The sequence below is a fragment of the Chiloscyllium plagiosum genome, chromosome 15, assembly GCF_004010195.1.
Source record: "Chiloscyllium plagiosum isolate BGI_BamShark_2017 chromosome 15, ASM401019v2, whole genome shotgun sequence".
Taxonomy (NCBI): domain Eukaryota; kingdom Metazoa; phylum Chordata; class Chondrichthyes; order Orectolobiformes; family Hemiscylliidae; genus Chiloscyllium; species Chiloscyllium plagiosum.
This window is the reverse complement of record NC_057724.1, coordinates 51,453,579-51,478,203: the sequence shown is the minus strand read 5'-3', so window position 1 is coordinate 51,478,203 and position 24,625 is coordinate 51,453,579. Positions and strand designations below refer to the sequence as shown.

Below are 24,625 nucleotides of genomic sequence, written 5' to 3'. Positions count from 1 at the left end.
ACAAGGATGTTGCCATGGTTGGAGGATTTGAGCTATAGGGAGAGGCTGAACAGGCTAGGGCTGTTTTCCCTTGAGCGTCGGAGGCTGAGGGGTGACCTTATAGAGGTTTACAAAATTATGAAGGGCATGGATAGGATAAATAGGCAAAGTCTTTTCCCTGGGGTTGGGGAAGTCCAGGACGAGAGGGCATAGGTTTAGGGTGAGAGGGGAAAGATATAAAAGAGACCTAAGGGGCAACTTTTTCATGCAGAGGGTGGTACGTGTATGGAAAGAGCTGCCAGAGGAAGTGGTGGAGGCTGGTACAGTTGCAACATTTAAGAGGCATTTGGATGGGTATATGAATAGGAAGTGTTTGGTGGGATATGGGCCGGGTGCTGGCAGGTGGGACTAGATTGGGTTGGAATATCTGGTCGGCATGGACGGGTTGGCTCGAAGGGTCTGTTTCCATGCTGTACATCTCTCTGACTCTATAACTGTGTGCATCCTCTTGTTGAATATCCTGTACGAGAAACCATCCTGGCTCGGATATGAAAAATAGCAACTTTTTTGTGGAAACCTAAACCCCTTTTCCCTCTGACTAATGCACCTAATTGACAATTTAAGCATGGCCAATTCACGTAACCTGCACATCTTTGGACTGTGGGAGGAAACCAGAGCACCCGGACGAAACCCACGCAGACATGGGGAGAATGTGCAAACTCCACACAGTCACCCGAGGTTGGAATCGAACCCGGAACCCTAGTGCTGTGAGGCAACAGTGCTAACCATTGAACCACCGTGCCGCTGTTTTATTCTTTTCATTTCGGCCTGTTTTTCATGAAGATGTGCACGTTCTCTCTCAATCCTTCCTTCCTTATTTTTCTTTTTTGTACTTCATTTGACAGTTTATGCATTCTGAATTATTCTTTGCCTTAGTTTTTCAGGATTTTTGGCATTCTCTCTATTAATTCTCATTGGGTAAGGTAACATATGCTAGTCCAATCATTTATCAAGGCCCCTGATGTCTTCTGGCTCAGCACATCACTGTCAGTTTGTATAGGGCAAAACATTCTTGAACTGAAGTTCCAGAAACAGTTAGAAGATGCACAGAGCTCAGCAGATTTCGACCCAAGGTATCTGCAAAGCCATTTTAAAGTTGTTTGTTAAATAATTATAATGAACTGAATGGTAAGACTCCACGAGGGTGTGAAATTGCTCCGTGTATGTTTTGTACTTGTATCTGATTAAGATTTGCAATGCAGAATTCCACTTTAATTTTGAGAGGACAATTTACAGAAACTGACGCTGTAGTGAACAGTGCGAGTTGTTTCATTGCAAAGAAGTTTTATTTAACTAAGATTGTTGTGGATAAACGTGTTGTTCATACAAAAACATAGTGGTGAAGTCGCATCAAAGTTCTGGAGTTTTTGTTTGAAATCAGTGGAAATAGCTTTGCTTAAGCAAATAGATTAGAAGAGGGGAGCTCTGGGAAGAACATTTATATCAGTGTTCGGGATGCACCTTTCTGAAATTGGTATAGAAAATCTTTCAGTACACAGCCTTGGGTTTTATGAATGTTCTTAGAATTAGGGGACACAGTGTTACCTTAGAAATTGCTTAGTAGCTGAATATGTGAAGTTGTGTTCTTATTTCAAAGCATGTTAGGGCACAGGTAATTTGCTCAGATACTGTTTAAAGGAGGCAAAGGTAACATGTCTTTGAAATGAAAAGCATTCACGGAAAGTTCACACAATGTAATGTCAATGAACATAGGAATATAAAGTTTCACATGCAAGTAAAACTGCAGGTACATAAAAGTAATAAAAGGGAGAATGATATTTTATAAAGAGGTGCTATCCAAGAACATTGAGGTGATAAACTTGAATTCAAGTGATTAGGTTGTAAATGATGTAGTTTGCGCACAAAGCTTCAAAGAGCTTTGAAGTGTAAATTCATTGATGAAGATGAATTTTAAATACTGAGTACACATAATCATGAAATGGTAAGAGGGGTTTTAATAAATTATTTAAAGATCATGTCAATGTTTGAGGATGGCGATTGTAAAATATTGTCCTCTATGTATTGATGACTGTCATGCACTGTTAACTTAGTCGAATTAGAGCTACATTGGAGCAGATTGTAGGTGAGGCATAAATGTTTGTAACCACTTAAGAGAACAACAGGCATGTTTTTGGAACAGATCATGCTAATAATGATCATGGGATGGGAGTGTTGGAGATTTGTGTCTTGGAGGATCTAAGGAATAGAGAAAAGGGAACAGAGGGGCCACTCGTGTACTGCATGGTTCTTTCAAATTCAAATAAGGATTTTCCGTACTGGTTTTTGTTCGTATTGTGGCTAGTATATAATTAATACACTACTTGGTTCTGTTATGACTGAAATGGGAGGAGTGAACTTTCTCTTCTCATTTACCCCATGGGTCACAACTCAAGTTTCATTTGTTTTACCTAATTCCCGATATGACCAATCTCATGTACTTTCTTTTAGACATGGAATAAAATGATCGCTCCTATCTACCCTGCTTGTCGCATCCTCACAGGACCCTAATGTATTTGTCAGATATAATTTGATTGACAAAACCATGTTGACTCTGCCTGATTATATTATTATTTTTTAAAAAAATGTCCGAATCCCACCACCTCATTAATAGACCCTGGAATTTCCGCAATAACATGTAAGGTAAACTTCCTTATTACCTTTCCGATTTCAGTCTTCCTCCATTCTAGAATTGTGTTTTTGAAATTGTTTCCATTGCACTTGGACCTTTTGTGAATCACAAACATTTTGGAAGCTTACAACTAATTCAGCCAATTCAGATTTGAGGATCTAGGCCACTGGGGCTAAGAGGACCTGTCAGCCTTCAGTTCTGTTAGAGTCATAGAGATGTACAGCATGGAAACAGACCCTTTGGCCCAACTCGTCCATGCTGACCAGATATCCCAACCTGCCAGCACCCTGCCTATATCCCTCCAAACCCTTCCTGTTCATATACCTATCCAGATGCCTTTTAAATGTTGCAATTACGCTAGCCTCCACCACTTCCTCTGGCAGCCCATTCCACACAAGCACCACCCTCTACGTGAAAATGTTGCCCCTTGGGTTTCTTTTATATCTTTCCCCTCTCACCATAAACCTACGTCCTCGAGTTCTCCACTCCCGGGAAAAGACCTTGTCTATTTATCCTATCCATGCCCCTCATAATTTTATAAACCTCCATAAGGTCACCCCTCCGCCTCCGATGCTCCAGGGAAAACTGCTCCAGCCTATTCAGCCTCTCCATACAACTCAAATCCTCCAACCCTGGCAACATCCTTGTAAATCTTTTCTGAACCCTTTCAAGTTCCACAACATCCTTCTGATAAGAAGGAGACCAGAATTGCATGCAATATTCCAACAGTAGCCTAACCAATACTCTGTTCAGCTGCAACATGACCTCCCAACCCCTGTACTCGATACTCTGACCCATAAAGCAAAGCATACCAAATGCTGCCTCCACTGTTCTATCTACCTACAACTCCACTTTCAAGGAGCTATGAACCTGCAACTCCAAGGTCTCTTTATTAAGCAACACCAACCAGGACCTTATCATTAACTGTATAAGTCCTGCTTAGATTTCCTTTCCCAACATGCAGCACCTCGCATTTATCTAAAGTAAACTCCATCTACCACCCCTCAGCCCATTGGCCCATCTGATCAAGATCTGGTTGTAATCTGAAGTAACCTTCTTCGCTGTCCACTGAACCTCCAATTTTGGTGTCATCTGCCAACCTACTAACTATACCTCTTATGCTCACATCCAAATCATTTATGTAAATGACGAAAAGCGGTGGACCCAGCACCGACACTTGCATCACTCCACTGGTCACAGACTTCCAGTCTGTCATATCATGCTGTATTTATAAATGTGGTAGCAATTCTTTGATCTTATTACAAATGTTGCATGTATTCAGATAATGAGCCTTGAAGTGCCTTTTGATGGGTTTTCTTGCTGTTGTTATTTGCTGGTACACTGTGTGTCTGCTCCTTCCATTCTAGGATTCTGAACTTCATATCCCACATGACCCATTTGTGTAATATGGTTGGCAAACTCATTGTTTTCGTTAGTCTGGAATTGACTTCTGCTAAACTGATGGTCAGCAGGAGAGAAAGTATATATGGGGGCAAGTGGAGAAAATCTTTTCTCTTGCTCCCTGACTTTAATTTTTTTTTCTACGTTTTGTTGTTTACTTGTGCTCAAGCAGTATTTCTCTCACTTGTATTCGCACACTGTTACATATAATGAAACCTTATTTACTTGTATTGGCAATGTTCATTTGCACTCTGAGCATAAACTGTTTTAACTCACCAGTGGTGCTATAGGCAGCGAACATACATAAATAGTTCAAGTGCCAAAATAATAATTTTGCTTCAATGTTCTTTGCAGTGTTTGGTTTCGGATACGGTTCTGAAGGAACGACTTGATCCAGAGACGTTAGAATCTCTTGGACTTGTAAAGCAATCACAGCAGTTCAACCAGAAATCTGTCAAAATCAAAACCAAACTATTGTGAGTCACCATTATTTATCTATTTTCTTTTTTCCCAGTGGTTTGAAAAGTCTAAACTGTGATTGTATTAACAGACATATTCCTGTCACGGAATCTTCAGGGGGTTTGAATTTATTATCATGACATTTTACTGAAATTAAAAATAACACAACACCAGGTTATAGTCCAGCAGGTTTATTTGGAAGTGCAAGCTTTCGAAGCATTGCTCCTTAGTCAGGTAGCTAGTGGAGTTGGATCATATGACACAGAATTTATAACAAAAGATCGTAGGTTCATACACTGATGTGATATATTGAACAAACCTCGATTGCTGTTAAGTCTTTCATCTTTTAGAATGGGTTGCAGATTTCGACTCATTAATATGTAAATCCCAGAACTACTTTCAAGTCCTAAGATGATTTAAAGTTTTATAAAAAATAAGTGACATCTCAGCTGAGACAGTGCATTTCAAGTGAGTTTAGAGTCTGTATGTATTCCAATCTTGAATCAGACTGGTTCTATTTCCAAAGTGCGAGTTTACAAAATGTCCCGTGGATTATAAACAATATTGACCTCTGACAGATTATGTATTTTTTAAACAAAATAGAATGTATCTCCAAATATAATTCTGCAAATGCAAATTCACCACGTAGATTTATAGCCAAGTTTACTTTTAATCATTGTAATCATAAAACGAGATCAGTGTTGGAAATACGTCTTTGATGTAAAGTTGCTATTGGGACTCAGTCTCATTAGGATAATCGAGGTTCCTCTGTGTATTGCATCAGCATATCTTTTGTTATCTTTGATCTTTTGTTATAAATTCTGTCTCTTATGATCCTACTCCATGAGTGACCTAATGAAGGAGCAATGCTCCAAAAGCTTGCACTTCCAAATAAATCTTTTGCACTATAACCTGGGTGTTGTATGATTTTTACCTTTGTTCACCCCAGTCCAACACCGGCACCTCGACACCATATTAATTATGGGAGGGGTATTTGGTCAGTAGGATTCATTTAAGTAAATATGTAAGTTGAACATTCTATTTGAAATACGTTTTTTGTATATAAAGTAAAGGTTTTAATTTCAACCTTTTAATTTCTAAGAAATTAGCCTTCAAGTTTAGAACAGTTATTCAATTTGCAACTGGTGAGGTCTTTTCATGGGATGGCCTAAAATAAGGGGATGTTGATTGTTGTCAGTGGTGAATTGACATGTTTAAATCAGCCTTTGAGCTGCCTTTTACTGCAACGTAGAATGTTAATTTTTAGTCTGAATGGATTCATGAAAGATTTTCTTTTGAACAGTGCACAAGGGTTAAAATCATTTGTATTTCAACCGAAATCCAAACTTATTCCACTTTTCCTTATGCCTTATTTTGGAAATTTCTATGTCACAGTCTGACTTAAATTTGCAAAAAGGTACTTCATTTATCATGTCCAACTTGTATAATTCTTAGAATCCTTCTGGACAAGTATCCCGTGGCCCTGAACCTCAATATTGGTCATTTTAAACTTTAGCATTCAAACAAGTTAGTGGTTGAATAAGTGATCATTCTACTGACGAGTTGGTACCAGCTATAGATCATGGTGTTGCCTTTTTTGTAGCCATTATATCTTCCTGTTTTTCCGTTCATACGTTCAATTATAGCGTCATCGTATGTCCAACTTGTCCATACCAACCAGATATCCCAACCCAATCTAGTCTCACTTGCCAGTACCTGGCCCATATCCCTCCAAATGCTTCCTTTTCATGAACCCATCCAGGTGCCTTTTAAATGTTGCAATTGTACTAGCCTCCACCACTTCCTCTGGCAGCTCATTCCATACACGTACCACCCTCTATGTGAAAAAGTTGCCCCTTAGGTCTCTTTTATATCTTTCCCCTCTCACCCTAAACCTAAGCCCTCTAGTTCTGGACTCCCCGACCCCAGGGAAAAGACTTTGTCTATTTATCCTATCCATGCTCTTCATGATTTTATGAATCTCCATAAGGTCACCCCTCAGTCTCCGATGCTGCAGAGAAAACAGCCCTTGCCTGTTCAGCCTCTCCCCATAGCTCAAATCCTCCAACCCTGCAACATCCTTGTAAATCTTTTCTGAACCCTTTCAAATTTCACAACATCTTTCCAATAGGAAGGAGACCAGAATTGCACGCAATATGCCAACAGTGGCCTAACCAATGTCCTGTACAGCCGCAACATGGCCTCCCAACCCCTGTACTCTGTACTCTGACCAATAAAGGAAAGCATACCGCCTTCACTATCCTATCTACCTGTGACTCCACTTTCAGGGAGACATGAACCAAGGTCTCTTTGTTCATCAACACTCCTGAGGATCTTACCACGAAGTGTGTAAGTCCTGTTAAGATTTGTTTTCCCAAAATGCAGCACCTCACATTTATCTAAACTAAACCCTATCTGCCACTTATCAGCCCATGGCCCATCTGATCAAGATCCTGTTGTAATCTGAGGTAGCCTTCTTCGCTGTCCACTACACCTCCAATTTTGGTGTCATCAGCAAGCTTGAAATTTCAATGTTCGGTTTGTATTCGAAACATGCCTACTAAATGTTCAATTACATGGACATGACTATTCAAGCTGGGTCAGAAACTGATGAGTTCAGAATTTGCTTATGAATTTACGTTCAAGTTACTCAGTTGGTAATTGAATCAAATATAATAGAGGGGTTCCTGGGTTCAATGAGTTAATCTACAGCATGTAACCTGATCTTGACTGATATAGCAGTCAGGATGCTATAATACACTATGGGCCATGTTTCTGTTTCTGATCAGAATACTGAGCATTACCAAGTGATTCCCTGACATATTCCTCTTGCTCCATTCCATATGCTTACTCTCCCATCAGATGTCAACTGTTCTTGGATTTAGTGGACAAAGTGGACATTTAATTACATTTTTGTTGATATCCTGACGGTTCTGTTTCGTCACTCCCACCACCCTCTGTCCACAGTGTGCCCATTATTCCTCCTTTCTCCAATCTGTCTTTATTCAAACATCCATTATACCCATGCTTTGTATGTCTGTCCTTATTACACATTCATGAGTCATTCGCCTCATTATGTCAGTGACACCCCCCCTTTTTCCTTTATTCCTCTGCCTTCTTATTCTGCTGATCTATATCTGTCCCAAACTTTGCAGATGCTTCCCATTGCCATAATGGTTATTTGTACCCTCTGTCCTTTGTTATACTTTCACTCTCACACTTGCACCAACCAATCTGATCTTAAAACTCCATTTATTTCTGGCCTCCATCGTTGTTCTCCCATTCTTGACTCTCTCAAATCTACAATTGTTTTTGCCTCTCCCATTGAATCCTTCATATGTGTCTGTCTTGGCCCTGTATAACCTTTTGTCTTGCTGCTCCTGTGTTCTGTCTCAGCAGTACAGCCTTGCGATACATTGTGGCCTTATGGCTCTTCAAGAGTATACGATTTAATTGAAAATTTGTCAGCACAGCCAAATGACAATTCATTGAAGTACCTATTATGCTATAAATAGAATCTTACATCATATTCTGTTTGTAGTGCGGTTAGAAGTTTTTAAATAATAAGAGATCAGTTTACTAGTACCAATGAATAATAAGGATGTTGCTCAAGGATTGAAGGGGCAGGAAGATTCAACATTTGATATGTTCAGAGTTTGAACCTTATGGAGACAATTGACAAAAAGCAAAGTAGTGTAATATATTTGAAAAACTTCATAGTACCAACTGAAATAAGCTGGGAGAAACCTGTTTGGAGCATGGGTGCCAAATAATATTGATTATACTTCCTTAATAAAGTTCTTCAATCATACATATATTCCTCAAAATGACCTATCAGTTTGAATCCCAGCATAACTGTGTTTGGTGTAATAGATGTAAACAAATGATGATTCCATTTCAAATTTTTGCAAGATGAGGAATGAGGTCACTGTTCCAGCATTCACTCAATGTTTAAGTATGAGGTTTGTTAGTCATCAATTACTGGGACCAGTTAACATACATCCATCTGTCTGACTACACAAATTCATGCAGGGAAAGAAAAATTGGCCAAAAAAACCCATATTTAAGATCTTGAATTGTCCAAAATGTTGGATTGTGGGAGTAAGCCGGGTGTTCCCACAGTCCAAAGATGTGCAGGTCAGGTGAATTAGCCATAGTTCCAGGTGCATTAGTCAGAGGGAAATGGGTCTAGCTGGATTGTTGTGGACTGGTTAGGCCGAAGGGTCTGTTTCCACACTGTAGGGAATCTAATCTAAAATCAGAATGAAAGTAGATTTGTTAAATTCAATACTCATAGTGCTTGAAACTGCATATCTAATGACTTGAGGAATGTGATTGGTATTTGCTTAGCCACTTGAATTTAGTTATGAATGGTACTGTTACACATAGTTTAATATTTATCTTAACATTTGACTTGAAACACACTCCTGCCGTGCATCACATTCTATAACTATTTTATGACCATAGACTCTGTTTTTGATTTTGGCTCACTGTTATGTCAAAGTTGAAGCTTACACATTTTCCTTGTCATGTTTCAAAAAGGGTAATTGGGTATTGTTGCACATCATTCAACAACTGGTTCTAGAAATTAATGAGCGAAAGTCTTCAGACCTTCAATTTGATAGGAATTTATGTGCATTCATACATCTGGGTAAAACTGCAAATTATAGGAAAATGAAGTATGTAATGTATGAAACTTTACAAAACTTATTCATGTTTTCATCCTTAGTTATAAGCAACAGAAGTTTAATTTGTTACGAGAAGAAAATGAAGGGTATGGAAAACTTTTTACTGAACTGGGCCAAGACTTATCTGGAAACCTCACAAGTGACCTAATACTAGAAAACATCAAATCACTTATAGGTAAAGTAGCACAATTAAAAGAAATAGATTCTTCATTGTTATATCCAATCAGTGGCTTATTTGAGTATACAGAAAGTGACATTTTTGCTGTATAGATTGCACTTGTCTTTGCTCCCATATTTAGGGTGTTTGGCTAATTGGGGAGACCTTTTGATTGGGAGCATTTATAGGACCTCGAGATCATATCCGACCATGGATGATCAGTTGTGAAATGTATTATATAATCGTTTGTTTGGTTTATAACCAATGCTGAGACAATTTTGCAAATATGAATTTAAAATCTCTTGTAGCTCTTATTTTATGTCCATAACTGATTGTTCAAATGTGATGACATGACTTTTAAGGCCATTAGTTTTGCTCAACTAATATGGTTCTAGCTTTGCAAATAATGTACCTGTCCTACAGGAAGAAAAAAATAAGTCACTTGAGGCTGGAACGTAGGTTTGATTTGTTTTAATTTGGGGTTTTCAACTTTGATATTGCTTTTACACTCCAGCAGGTTCTGTTTACGAGAAATTAAAATTGTCCTGATTATCAGCATATTGAATTCAAAGTATTACAAAACCTTTAGTGAATGATTTTAATTTCCCTCTTTGCTTTCAAGGTTGCTTTAATCTGGATCCAAACAGAGTTTTGGATATTATCCTAGAAGTTTACGAATGTAGGCCAGAACACGATGACTTTTTTGTACCTTTGATAGAATCCTACATGTGCATGTGTGAACTACAGACTCTTTGTCATATCTTGGGATTCAAATTTAAATTTTATCAGGTACTGTAGAAAAAGTATTTCATTTTTAATGCAATTCCATTTGTTCTATAATCATGATATTGAGATCGAGTTAGTTGATGGCTCGCGAGAGTTAGTGTTGAGTAATGATTCGCTCTGTACTGATAGCGGGCATTGTCTGTGAGCATTTGAACTTGAACTGGTTTGTTGTGCATGGTTCTTTTTGTATTTTATGGCTATTTAAGTTTTGAAAAACTTGAATGATGTTGACTGGAGGTACTTATTGTTTTGATGGTATATTCTCTCACCTCCCTCCTGCACTGTAGAACTGCTCAGCTGATGCCTTTTAGTTCTAGACTGTGGGAAAAGGTGTTGAGAAGACAGCCTCTCAAAACTGAGGTAAGTACCTGCATTCAACAATATAAACTTGTCTAGCTAAAAGGTTATGTATCTGAATTTTCTGATTTGTTAAATTATTCAGCACAGTTCTTATCATTTGAAATAGTTGTTGCTCTTTACAACTACAATATGTAATATCACCAGAGTTTAATAGTTTATACGGTCATTAGTTGTGCAGTTATCTGCCTTAAATTGGCAATGATACTCCTAAACGATTCCTATTTTCTTGTTAATTTCTTAATTTAGTTTGCTTAAAAAAACATGAACTTTAAATATGTTACTTAAATTTAAACCATGGGTTTAATAACACATGATGCTGCTTGATTTATGTCTACATTTCTATTTATTCATGTTGTGAATATCAAGAAAAGTAAATCTAACCAGAAATAGTCATCTGCCTTGTTCTGCAGAGAAGATGATATTGCAGTTCACAATTTTTTCATTTTAAAATAGACATTTTTGTTGAATGTTTAAACTTGGTGTATATGGAATTTCAAGATCTCTTGAGTTTTGTTCTCGATAGAAAAATAGTGGTTGTAAACATTGAGCTTTCACTGGTTTTGATCATGTTAATGGAAAGGAAGTATTCGATAAAACATTTTGCATGGTTCAGTGAAGCTTGAACATGTGAGTGCCTAATCAAGCTACATTTTGAATTTAAGGAACCAAATGGAGAAACACCACCTTCACTTTATCGGGTAGCTGCAATTCTACTACAAAACAACTTGGTAGAACTTGATGATCTTTATGTGCACGTAAGTGAGCTCATGCTTGAGATTGTGACGAATATTTGCCAATTTTTTGAAATCTAATTTGGAGTGGTGTTTTATTTTGTGTGAAACATAAATAGTTAGGCCACTTAAAATTATGATGAGATTCAGTTGAAATGTGATACCTTGGTGTTCCACCCACAATCATAATTCTTTGTTCCAGTATTATAACAGCAAACCTGTGGCAATGGAAATAAATGAGGTTAAAGTTGCTTAAACCACAAGATATTTGTAGTTCTGTAATTAATGTTAATAATCTGGATGTTGCTTGCCAGGAGTTTCTAAGCATGTTCAAAATCCAATATGCTGTCAGTTCAGCAATTGTGTCTCTGACAGATAACACAGTGATATTTGTTCAGTAAGGAATCAAACATAGTATTACATAAAAAATAATAAGTACTATAGAAACTCAGGTCTGGCAACATCTGTGGAGAGAGAAACAAAGTTACTGGTTTGAGTCCAGTGACCCATTCCGATGAAGGACCAACAGAAAAAACATGGGCAAGAAAATCTAAGAACGCCAACTATTGCCCTCCATCAACTGATAAATTATTGCATCTCCATTTTGAACTATATTGGCAAGAATTACAGAGTGTTGCAAGGCCACAGAATGTAGTTTGGGCAGGGAGCTTCATTGTCCCTTACTAGAAGTAGCTCAGTCGCTCCATTAATCACTGAACTGTCTGAATCTTGAAGAACCTATCTGGCAGATTGTCTGCAGAAGGTCATCAGGGAAGCAACAAATAGCTTCAAAAAAGCCACCACTTGAATTTATCTGTACCTATCTGCCACAGATGTGTTTGTCTTGATAGTAATGGTAGGATGACCAGATAAAGTCTTGAGATGAAGTCTGATTTGACATAGAAGGTTGTGTTGCATGGCACTGCTACTTCTCAAAATGAGAACAATTCAGAACAAATTTGAGTGCAAATCTGGGTACTTTTGAACAGCCATGACCCATAAGCAGCAGTCAAATAGTTTTCAATCCCAATCTTTAACTTCCAAGCCTGTCATGTATCTCACTCAACCACTCCAGCCAGGGGATCAATAATGATCCAATAAGGACTTCAAATGAAAATGCCACAAACAACAGGAATACCTAAAACCGACGAGTAGTCTGATGAAGCAACATGGTCAGGAAGAAAAGCAGCATCTGACAGGGCAAATGACCCCATAGTCAGTACATCAGGTTAAAGCTCTGCAGTGTTGGATACAGTTATGAGTGGTAGTGGAAACTAGAGAAGGCTGCATATGATCCCCGTCCTCGACAGATGAGCCCAACATGTTTGGGCAGCATGGTGACACAATGGTTAGCACTGCTGCCTCACAGTGCCAGGGACCCAGGTTTGGTGCCAACCTTGGGTGATTGTGTGTGGCGTTTTCATGTTCTCCCCTTGTCTGTGTGGGTTTCCACTGGATGCTCTGGTTTCCTCCCAGAATCCAAAGATATGCAGGTTAGGTGGATTAGTCATGGTAAATGCAAGGTTACGTTGATCAGACTGGGGGTGGTGTGTATGTTCTTTGGAAAGTCAGTGCAGCCTCAATGGACTAAATGGCCTCCACCTGCACTGGAGGGATTCTAAGATTCTGTGTTAAAAAGGCAAGACTGAAGTATTTATATTTATTTTCAGGCTCAAATGTTAACTGGATAATCCATCACAACCACTTCCTGAGGTTCCTAAAATAATAGATGCCAGACTTTAGCCAATTCTGTTCACTCCATGGGATATTACTGGCTGAAGACACTAGTGTTGACACATTGTAGGTGTGGTTTTGAGGTCATACACTTCAAAACTAATGACACCTCTGGCTAATCTGTTCCAGTATAACTACAGTATCTAATAATGTGTGAAGATTATCCAGAAAAAAATGGAATAATCCATTCCAACCAACAACACTCCATCAGCATACTCTTTACCATCAACATAATGATGCAAGGTGTCATTAAATGTGTTATCACGTCGAGTTTAGTCACCATTAGCCTGCTCACCCAGTTCTCAGTTTGGGTTTAGTCAGGTACATTTTGCACAGGTTAAAACATTTTCATAAGCAGTTTGATATTCAGCCCATATTTTTATTTTTGCTACATTTTTCAAATTAGATATGACGTTTTTCACCAGACGGGAGAAATCCATTTTTGTGTCTTGTCTCCAAAAATTAGTGTTCAGCTATTCCAGCCAAATGAGATTTTATAATACAGATTTCATGACAAAAAGAAAAAGGCATTCTTATGTTTATGTAATTTCTTCATGTCCATAGGGAAAACCATGTACCACAAAAGCACTGTTCTTTGAGCTTAATGACTCTTATAACATTGTAAACTGTAGTCAACTTTGCACAGCAGATGCCCACATACAGCAGTGTAATCATGTATTTTATGATATTAAGGGATTAGTAATAGTCAGGACACAAGGATAAACTGATCACTTCTGAAAAACAGTGCCACATGACTCTTTCACATTTACTTGCAAAGGCAGACATGGTTTGATCTGAAAGATGGCACATCCGAGAATGCTGCATTTTCTTGGCACTGGACTAGGCTATTGGCCTTGATTTGACATTTCTAAGTTTGTTGCTCTTGAATCTTTCACAAAATTGAGGTGTACTTTCTTTGTGACAATAAATGTTAAAGTTGTGCTGGCAGCTATTCTTACTTATTTGAATAATCAACTTGAAATGTTGCTGTTAAGGGATAAATTAATAATTTGAATTGTATTTTAGTAACTTAAATGCCTCAAGATTTATTGAAGCCTTTGATTTAGTATTTAATCCAAAATAAAATGCACATAATATTTGTGATGATGTGGAAATTACTTGATTTGAGGTGGGATATAATCCTGTACCAAGAAATCAGATTGGAATTAATATTTTTACTTATTCATTTTCCTTATTGCTTTTACATGTAGAATATTTTACGTAGAGTTGAAATTAATCCATTTATAAATTGTCTCAGTTTGACTGTATACTGTGTAAGGATTACAACTTTAAATTGTTTCTCTTCTTGTACCTCCTTCCACTAATGTCACATAAAACATAATAATACAATTAATTTTGTAGTCAAGAGTGTGGTGCTGGAAAAGCACAGCAAGTCAGGCAGCATCCGAGGAGCAGGCGAATTGACGTTTCAGGCATAAGCTCTTCATCAGGAAGGGCTGATGCCCGAAACGTCGATTCTCCTCCGATGCTGCCTGACCTGCTGTGCTTTTCCAGCACCACACTCTTGTTTCTGACCTCCAGCATTTGCAGTCCTCACTTTCTCCTAATTAATTTTGCAATCAATTTACGGAGTTGAGAGCATTTTGAGTAGCATGCTGTGACACAGGAAGATATTTCAATGTTTCCTGTGTGCAGGCTGTAATGCCATGTTAGTCAGGTGGTGCTGATGGTTCACAGTAAATGAGTCCATAATGTTGAGTCAGAAAAAGCAGCTTATGTAGGAAAAAAGAAATGAATTAAGCAAGTATCACTTGCAAATACAGGTCTAAAAGTCTACTGCCAGCACATCTAGGAGTGGAGGTGAAATAGGTAATGAGGAATGGAGCAGTTCCTATTAACTGCAAAGAGTATATATGCTTCAAGGTACAAGGCAATTTGCAAGGCAAGAATATTGATTGAGAGCTTGGCTGTCAAGGTAGGAATGACTGTTCACTGCATATGACAAAAGTTAAAGAATGAGCAGGCAGGGAGTGGTTAAATTTACTGCAGAGAAGTGAGAATTGATGAGTTGGCAGGAGGTATCAGATGGCAATGTTTTCTCAGTGGCTGATATTGCTATTACAGCTCTTAGAATGTGTACAAGAGCAGACGGACATAGGATTCCTGAAGATGCATCCTTGATAGAATGTGGGGAAATAGCTGATGACGTCTTGAAAAATAACATCTTGAAACACTACAGAGGAGGATGTGCTGGATTCTTAAAATGCATAAAGGTGGATAAATCCCCAAGACCAGATCAGATGTAGCAGAAAGCTCTGGTAACTAGGGAAGTGATTGCTGGGCCCTTTGCTGAGATATTTGGATCATTGATCGTCACAGATGAGGTACCAGAAGACTGAAGGTTGGCCAACAAGGTCCCACCATTGAAGAAAGGTGGTAAGGAAAAGCCAGGAAACTGTAGACATGTGAGGCTTACAATGGTGGTGGGCAAATTGTTGGACGAAATCCTGAGGGACAAGATTCACATGTATTTGGAAAGGGAAGGACTGATTAGGGATAGTCAGCATGGCTTTGTGCGTGGGAAATCATGTCTCACGAAATTAATTGAGTCTTTTGAAGAAGTAACAAAGATGATTGAGGGCAGAGCAGTGGACGTGATCAGTGCTGGGTTTACTGCTCATTGTCATTTATATAAATGATTTGGATGTTAGCCTAAGAGGTATATTTAGTAAGTTTGCATATGGCACAAAAATTGCAGGTGTAGTGGACAGCGAAGAAGGCTATTTCAGTACAAAGGGATCTTGAGATGGGCCAGTGGGCCAAGGAAAAGCAGATGAAGTTTAATTTAGATAAACATGAGGTGTTGCATTTTGGCATGGTAAATCAAGGCAAAACTTACACTTACTGGTAAAGTCCTGGGGAGTGTTCCTGAACAAAGAGACCTTGGAGTGCAGGTTCATTGTTCCTTGAAAGTAGAGTTGCAGGCAGGTCGGATAGTGAAGAAGGTGTTTAATATGCTTCCCTTTATTGGTCAGAGCACAGAGTTTAGGAGTTGGAAGGTCGTGTTGTGGCTGTACGGGACATTGGTTAGGCTACTTTTGGAATATTGTGCAGTTCTTGTCTCCTTCCTGTTGGAAGGATGTTGTGAAATTTGACAGGATTCAGAAAAGATTTACAAGGATGTTGCCAGGATTGGAGGATTTGACTTATAAGGGGAGGCTGAAACAGGCTGGGGCTGTTTTCCCTGGAGGCTGAGGGGTGACCTTTATAGAGGTTTATAAAATCATGAGGAGCTTGGATAGGATAAATAGGCAGGGTCTTTTCCCTGGGGTGGGGGAGTCCAGAACGAGAGAACATAAGTTTAGGATGAGAAGGGAGAAAGCTAAAAGGGACCTAAGGGGCAACATTTTCACACAGAGGGTGGTGTGTATATGGAATGAACTGCCAGAGGAAGTGGTGAAGGCTGGTACAATTACAGCATTTGAAAGGCATCTGGATGGGTATATTAATAAGAAGAGTTTAGAGGGATATAGGCTAATTACTGGCAAATGGGACTAGATTAGGTTAGGATATCTGGTTGGCATGGACAAGTTGGACCAAAGGGTCTGTTTCCAAGCTGTGCATGTCTATGACTTTATGAATGTGGAGGAGTTAACCTATTGGATCTTGGGCTTTAGGAATGGAGGCATTGAGTACAAAAGCCGAGATATTAAGCTGAATTTGTCTGTACTTGAGTGAATCCAGTTCTCATCACAACTCTCCAGCAAGGATGTGGGAGTCCTTAAAAATGTGCAGAGAAATATATCAGAATGATTTCAGGGATTAGGCATTTTAAATGCAAGACTTATTGGAAAAGATTAGATTGTTCCCTTTGAAGCAAAAGGAGTTATAAGGAGGGACTTGAAGATGGTGTACAAGATTACAACAGAGTTGTATGAGGTAGACAAAGAAAAATTGTTCCTTTTAGTAGGTCGTGCAATGACGAGTGAACACCAGTGAACTAATCTGGAGAATAGAAATGGGGGTTGAGTTTGGAGCTCCTGGAGAAGCACTTCTTTACACTGAGTGGTACTGACCTGGAACTTGCCTTACTGTTAGCCGAGGCGGTGCTGCTGACCTGGGTGGAAGCCAAGGTGATGAATTAATTCAAAAGGTAGTTCTATGTGTATTAAAGGAAAATAATACACAGAGATCGAGTAGGGAATGGGACTGACTGCATGATTTTATGGTGAATTGAAGTGCATTCTGTGGCTTGAATGGCTGCTTCCTGTGTTGTAAATGATTGACTTGCCCAATTCTTCTGGTCAATGACAGAGTGGGTGTGTCCATTGCTGTGATTCAAACTGTCCACTTAGCCTTTTACCATGGAAACTTTGCTGCTTGTACCTTTTGCTCCTGTTTGAATTCAGACTCCATTTCGGTAAACATAATTTCCATGAGGCCATGTCCCCTTTTTTTTCATCCTGAGCAGAAAAATTCCTCTTTAGGTCTGCAATGGATGTTTCAACTTTTCCCTCAGTCCCTGACATTGTTAACCCTCACCATCTGATCCAGACGTTGCTCATCGTGTATTTTAACCCTGACATTGCATACCCCTCCCTCACACCTTGACATTGTTCTTCCCACTTCTGCTTTCCCTTATCTGCCCTCCTTGTCCTAAACCTTGTTCATTTGCCCCTCCTGCTCTCACACCTCTGACACGAGCCAGAATTTCTAGAAGGTGAATTCAGGGAGAGGCTGAATGACATTGCCAGGAAAAAGAGGGAATATTTGCCGTAAAGTGGGATGTTAGTGAGGATTGTTGGAGGTGAAAATGTGTTGCTGGAAAAGCGCAGCAGGTTAGGCAGCATCCAAGGAACAGGAGAATCGACGTTTTGGGCATAAGCCCTTCTTCAGGAATGAGGAAAGTGTGTCCAGCAGGCTTGTTGGAGGGCCAGTGACCGGATTGCAGTGAGCACTGTCAAGGTGGGGATTTCGTAAAAGTACTGCCAAGTGGCAGGAATGAAGATTGTTGGGAGAATTAGTAAAGAGATGATTTCTGCTTTGCTTAGAATTGTCTCCTTTGAGCAGATTGCACATGCTTCAAATATATCTGAATAGATCATAATAAAAATACCAGCCTACCATAAAGTAATCAGTTCAAGTCTGAGAGTTATGACTGTCACTCCCACTGTCATGCAGAATAGTGTATAAGTCCAGACAGCATTCAATCAACAAATCGAAGTTTAAACTTTCCACTTCGATACCATCACATGCATGCATCAGGATTTCCTTGGGGCACAAAGTGCAACAGTGACTTGTTATTTGTCACTTTCCATCCAGAAAAATCAGACCAATGGCTTGATTTAAAAGCTGCATTAAGATTTGTAGAAAATTAAAATAGACATCACCAGGAAGGGGGAGCATAAACCCAGGGATTAAGTTGTTAAGTGAGGTGTTTTTTATTCGGCGTGAAAGGACTAATTTATTGTTGAAGATCAATAGGTATTATAATCTAGGTCAGCATCTCTCATTGTAATTGTCTGTCTTCCCTGCTCTTCCAGCTCCTTCCACTGGATGCCAATATTCTAGAACACCATAAACGTGAAATAGTTGAAGCTAAGCAAATTGCACGAAAGCTTACTCTGGTAGTACTCTCTGCAGATAAGCCAGATGAGAAAGAGAAGGAGAAGGAGAAAGAAGAAGAAAAGAATGAAAAAGTGAGTTGAGATTATAAATTAACTACATACTATGGTGATTAAATGTTTACCTTTCTTTGCTAACCTGACCTATTGTCTCAATTTTGCCACCGAAAGTGTGAAGAAGTCAATATTTTTCAGAAAGTTTGTCTGAAATGATGGATTGATCACCTGTAAAAAGGTGTGATCAGAATTCATAGTGTTTTAAAAATGCCATCATTTACCTTTTCGGGGTGTTCACTGTTGTGTTCTTGATTGAGAGTTATTCAATGTTTACTCAGATTCATAAAGGTACACTGAGCCTACCCATAATTTTGGATTGAAAGGTAATTTTACTCACCCAAAAACCTGTCACCACGTGCTACACGGGAGAGTCAAGTTCAGTTCATATGCAACTTCATTAAAATTTGAGTTCAGGATATGATGTTGTTGTTCAGGTCATTTAACTCGGCACGCAACAGGACTGGATATGTTGCTTTCAAGTAGCTGTAAATTAGGTATTGGTAACTGATTGAGGAACTTTTTATTTTCCTATCCTATCAATTTGTTGGGCAATGCTTGACATCTATACATGCTACACAACATCTACCAAACTTGAGATTTTAGTTTTGATCAGACACTGGGTGAGGTTCGGCAGCATCCAAGGAGCAGGAGAATCGTAATTTCAGGCATGAGCCCTTCTTCAGGAAACCTTCTTCAGGATTTCCTGAAGAAGGGCCCATGCCCGAAACGTCGATATTCCTGCTCCTTGGATGCTGCCTGACCTCCTGCGCTTTTCCAGCAACATATTTTCAGCTCTGATCTCCAGCATCTGCAGTCCTCACTTTCTCCACTGGGTGAGGTTCCCCTATTCTTTACAATTCTAGACGGGACACCCCCAACTGTGAAGCTGCCAGCTCAGGAGGGATGAACTTGTTCCCCTTCTTGCTTCACCCACCACTTGGTTAGTTGCAGCAAGGTTAATTTACAAAAGATGTCTTTCCTTGTGGATACCTTTCTCCCAGATGCATATGAACTTAGGTTTTAAAAGGCTTTCTTGAATTAATGAAAAGCACAAGTTTATTCATTCCTACTGAAAACAAAATATGTGGAAATCACAGCAGGTCAGGCAGCATCCATGACAAGAGAGCAAGCTAACATTTTGAGTCCAGGTGACTCTTCATAAGGGCACTGAGAGTCATTCAGCCACAAAATGTTAGCTTGCTGTCTCTCCAAGGAAGCTGCCTGACCCACTGTGATTTCCAGCATTTTTTGTTTTCAGTACAGATTCCAGCATCTGTAGTAATTTGCTCCTCCTCATTAATTCCTACACATGTGAAGAAATACTGATGTGACATGCAGCTTAGAACTAAGAGCTGAGTCCAAAAGATCAACAGGAAGAAAGGTTATATGGGTCAGTCTCTGAATTGTTTATGAAGAGCAGATTATGTTATTTGGTTACGCTGGTCACATTAACATTGGGAGTTGAACAGACTTATGTTTAAGATTCTTAGTTTTGAATGCTGATTTAAGTTACTTTTGTCCTGATTTTTAACTGGTTTGCAGCACTTGGAATGAGAGGATGGCCTTTAACTGCAGCACATATTGATTCAGTTTTTTGACTGTAACCTTCCCAGTCCCCGAACACTTGAATGCAGTTTCGTACCCACGAAAGCATTGAATCTCACTTGTCCACTCCAGTTGAGTTGAAAAGTTTTTGTTAAATCCCTGACTTTGTGTATTTTTGAAAGGAAGAAAACACAAAAATGTGTCTGCAGTTTGGGGTACAATCCACAGAGATGACTTATAAATGAGCAGGGGCTCATCAGCCCTCACCATCCTTATATTCACAAGAGTTTGCAGTCCAGTCTGTTTGACATTTCTTGGGCATTTTTTTTAAGATGTTCCATCACATCATTCTCACACAAAATGTTTTAAAATATTTTGATCAGTCTTTTTGAACATATTATGGTAAGTCCAGGGCAGATTCTAGAACTTGTGGATCACAGAAGGTGCAGTTGTTGTTTCTGTAATAGTCCTCTTCTGAAAAACCACATTTCAGAATTAAGAGCTAAAAATGTACACATTCTTCAAGATTCTGACTTTTTATGACATAATAGCTTCATGTCGTTCATATTCCTGATGTACTTGAATTTGGGCTTCAATGTGTATAGGTTATGCATGCCGATTTAAAGTTATTTTTATTTCAGGGATCCTTAGTAAGATTTTTAGTGTAGAAACTGTAAACTCCTTATTTGCTCAACTGGAGAACCTCAATAACTTGATCAGTGGTTGTTTTTCCTCATTCATGAAGAAAGCTGGAGATTAATTATAATTGTGAGTTTATTGCTTTTCATGCCTTTTCTCTCAATATTAAATTGAAACATTTCATCTCGTTACAGCCTCCTGACAATCAGAAACTTGGATTATTGGAAGCTCTTCTAAAGATTGGTGATTGGTATCATGCACAGTGTATCATGGATCAAATACCACCTTTTTATGCCACAGCTCACAAATCTATAGCACTTGCTCTCTGCCAATTGATTCATGTCATTACTGAACCCTTATATAGAAGGTGAGGCACTTTGTCGGGCTCATTGTGTAATTTGTTCTGGAATTGATTTTACTTTCTGTACTGTTTTAATGAGTTTCATTTTTAACGGAGGACAAAACAATGTTTTTTTTCTCGAAAGAAACCCTGTAATTATTTGCAGGCATGTTGTAACGTGGTGAAATTTATCTGGTGCTGGCTGCCGTCTGACAACTTTTCTAAGTTTTTTTTGTGTGATACGAAATGGTGTTGATGCATTGTTTGATCATGGGTAGCAGAGTATGACAAGTTTGCATAGGTAAATGAAACATAAACACTTCTGAGTTTTTAGTGGAAATAAGAATCAAATGAATAACTTCACAATAAGTACCAAGTTGCATTTGACAGTTCACTTTATTTCATGACCTGCAAAGTCATTTGAAGTCTGCAATTAATCGTTGCTCCCAGTGCACTGTCACTGAAAGTCATCTGATAGTATGCAACCCCTGAGTATGAACACTTGTTTTTATTACTTTGGTTGTTGTTGCTCAACCAGATTAAGATAAAACAATGTTAGAAAGGTTCTTGTTTTGATTGACCATCTAAGTAATTCTGCAACATGTTGGTTTGTTGCAACAAATGTTGCTTTTGTCTCTGACCATTTTTCACATAATTTTCTGTCTTATTCATCTGTCATAGTGAACGCCATGATTTTAACTTTTTTTTTCATTGTTACTTGCACTGAAGTCTTGATACCACTTATCCACTTGTGGGGAGAGTTAAATAATGCTATGCATTACTGAGAAGTGTTCCCTCTGCTAAGTGGAGGCTATGGCTTGGTTCCAGGGCTTTGCATTTGTGCAATGAGAAAATAAGGAACTACTTAATAGATAATGTTACGAGCATCTCTAGTTCACTAAGTGATATTTCGGAGCTTCTGATCAGACTGCATTAGGAATTTCTGAGCAGTTTTGGGACCAGTATCTAAGAAAGAAAGTGCTGACATTGGAGAGGATCCAGAGGAATTATCCAAATATGATCCCAGGAATGAAGGGATTATTTTTGTGGTGCAGTTGATGAATCTGGGTCAGTACTCCATAAAGTTGAGAAGGATGAGGGGCAATCTCATTGACATTTACAGAATACTTAGAGGCCTGGATTGAGTGGATGTAGAGAAGACATTTCCACGAGGAGGAGAGAATGAGATTTGAGAGCACTGTCTTAGAACTGAGATGAGGAGGAAATTCTTCAAGTGATGACTCTGGAACTCATGGTCATAGAGGACTGTTGAGGCCAAATTATTGAGTGTATTTAAGACAGAGATAGGCTCTTGATGAGTAAGTGGATCAAGTGTTATGGGGAGAAGGCAGAAGAATGGGGCTGAGGAAGCTATCAGCCATAATTGAATGGCGACGCAGATTCATTGGTCAAATAACCTAACTCTGCTTCGATATCTTATGGTCTTATGGATTAATTTTCTCTTAGCCTGTTAGATTTGTCTCTAGTCAGTATCTTAAGTGGTTGCAAAAGCTTTTGATGTTCCTTTTTTTTAAGCAGCAATGACTTGACTGATTAATTATTGATTAACTCTTGTTCTGTCCTGGCAAAACTCTTTTTCTGTTTTGTAATGACCCCTTCAAATTAAGCTGGTCCATTAGATGCAGCTATTGTTTCTTTGGTTGCATTGCTATTCAAACTGGTCAGCACCAAAGTTCTATTCTATTTCTGTTCCTCAAGAGTACTTTGGTGATAAATGGTTTAACCCTCCCAAGAGTATTGTCTTCTCACTTGGCAAACAATTATAGATGCTCCGTACTTTAAAAATCCTGCATATTTGCCTTTGATTTTCTACTCCAATCCCCTCTGCAAAATTTTCAAAATGCTGTGGCCTCTGAAATATAAAACCTTCCTTCCTTCTGCATGGTGGATCAGTGGGTAGCACTGCTGCCTCACAGTGCCGTGGACCCGGGTTTAATTCCCGCTCGGGCAACTGTCTGTGCGGAGTTTGCACATTCTCCCCGGGTCTGCGTGGGTTTCCTCCGGGTGCTCCAGTTTCCTCCCACAGTCCAAAGATGTGCAGATTAGGTGAATTGGCAATGCTAAATTGCCTGTAGTGTTAGGTGGATTAGTCAGGGGTAAATATAGGATGGTGGGTTTCTCTTCGGAGGGTTGGTGTGGACTTGTTGGGCCGAAGGGCCTGTTTCCACGCTGTAGGTAATTAATCTAATCTTCAATTCCATGTTCTTCAATGCACCCTGCCACAGTACTGACACAGCCCCTATTTTGTTCCTAAAGAATTCCTGACTGTGATTAGTTATGATTTGGGGATGCCGGTGTTGGACTGGGGTGTACAAAGTTAAAAATCACACAACACCAGGTTATAGTCCAACAGGTTTAATTAGAGGCACACTAGCTTTCGGAGCACCTGATGAACCGCCTGATGAACCACCTGATGAAGGAGCGGCGCTCTGAAAGCTAGTGTGCTTCCAATTAAACATGTTGGACTATAGCCTGGTGTTATGTGATTTTTAACTGTGATTTGTTATGCTCAATTAGCTTTTATCACCCCAGACGTCTCTGCCACCTTTCTCATAACCGAGCATACCACCCTCCTCCAATGTTTCTCTGTTGTTCAGCAGAGTTGCATCACTGGATTCTACTTTTGACAGTTTATAATCAGGCAGTAAAATCTTTTTGAAATATGTAAAAAGGAAAACATAAGCTGAAGTGAACATTATGTTCTTGGAGAATGAGGCTGGGGTCATATAATTGGATACCAGGAAATTGCAGAGGAATTAATTTAAATAATTGCAATAGCCTTCACAAAAAAAGACATGAATGGCATTCCAAAATTAATTAATATTAAAGGGACAGAAGGAGGACAGAAAATAAATACAATAACTGTCAGTATCGAGAAAGTGCTAAGGAAACTAATGGGGCTAAATGTTGATAAGCCCACTGGATGTGATGGGATGCGTCCTGGGATATTAAACAAAATAGCTGCAGAGCTAATGAAGCACTGGTAGTAATGTGAGAAAAATTCTTAAATTCTGGAAAACTTTTAATGTAACACCTTTATTTAAAAAGGAATCAAGAAAACACAGTTAACTATATGCCAGTTAGCTTGACATCTGTTGGTTGGAAAATTATGGAGTCTGTTATGAAGGTTGTAATAGCAGAGCTTTTATAAATAGATAACATGATCAAAACGAGACTCGAGACTTCAAAAGCAGAAGTTATACCTGATAAATACACCAGAATTCTTTAGCAGGTAACAAGCAGATTAGATAAAGGGAAAGCAGAGGACTCCATACATTTGGAGTTCAACCTGGATAAATGCGAGATGATGCATTTTGGAAGGTCGAATATGAAAGCTGAGTACAGGATTAAGGATAGGATTCTTGGCAGTGTGGAGGAACAGATGGATCTTGGTGTGCAGGTACATAGATCCCTTAAAATGGCCACCCAAGTGGACAGTGTTGTTAAGAAAGCA

The 24,625-nt window shown here is 39.0% G+C and overlaps 1 protein-coding gene across 3 annotated transcripts in view; it reads left to right on the top strand.

Moving 5' to 3' along the window:
- thoc2 (THO complex 2) overlaps window positions 1-24,625 on the top strand; it is a 143,494-nt gene that overhangs the window by 25,587 nt on the left and 93,282 nt on the right. For 2 of the 3 annotated variants that reach the window (XM_043704869.1, XM_043704870.1), the window contains exons 6-11: window positions 4,424-4,545; window positions 9,258-9,391; window positions 9,996-10,162; window positions 11,182-11,274; window positions 18,489-18,644; window positions 21,005-21,177. In XM_043704869.1, coding sequence (XP_043560804.1) covers window positions 4,424-4,545; window positions 9,258-9,391; window positions 9,996-10,162; window positions 11,182-11,274; window positions 18,489-18,644; window positions 21,005-21,177 — 845 coding nt within the window. Of the gene's footprint in view, window positions 1-4,423; window positions 4,546-9,257; window positions 9,392-9,995; window positions 10,163-10,446; window positions 10,520-11,181; window positions 11,275-18,488; window positions 18,645-21,004; window positions 21,178-24,625 lie in introns of those variants that run through there. The other variant, XM_043704871.1, reaches the window with a different exon arrangement.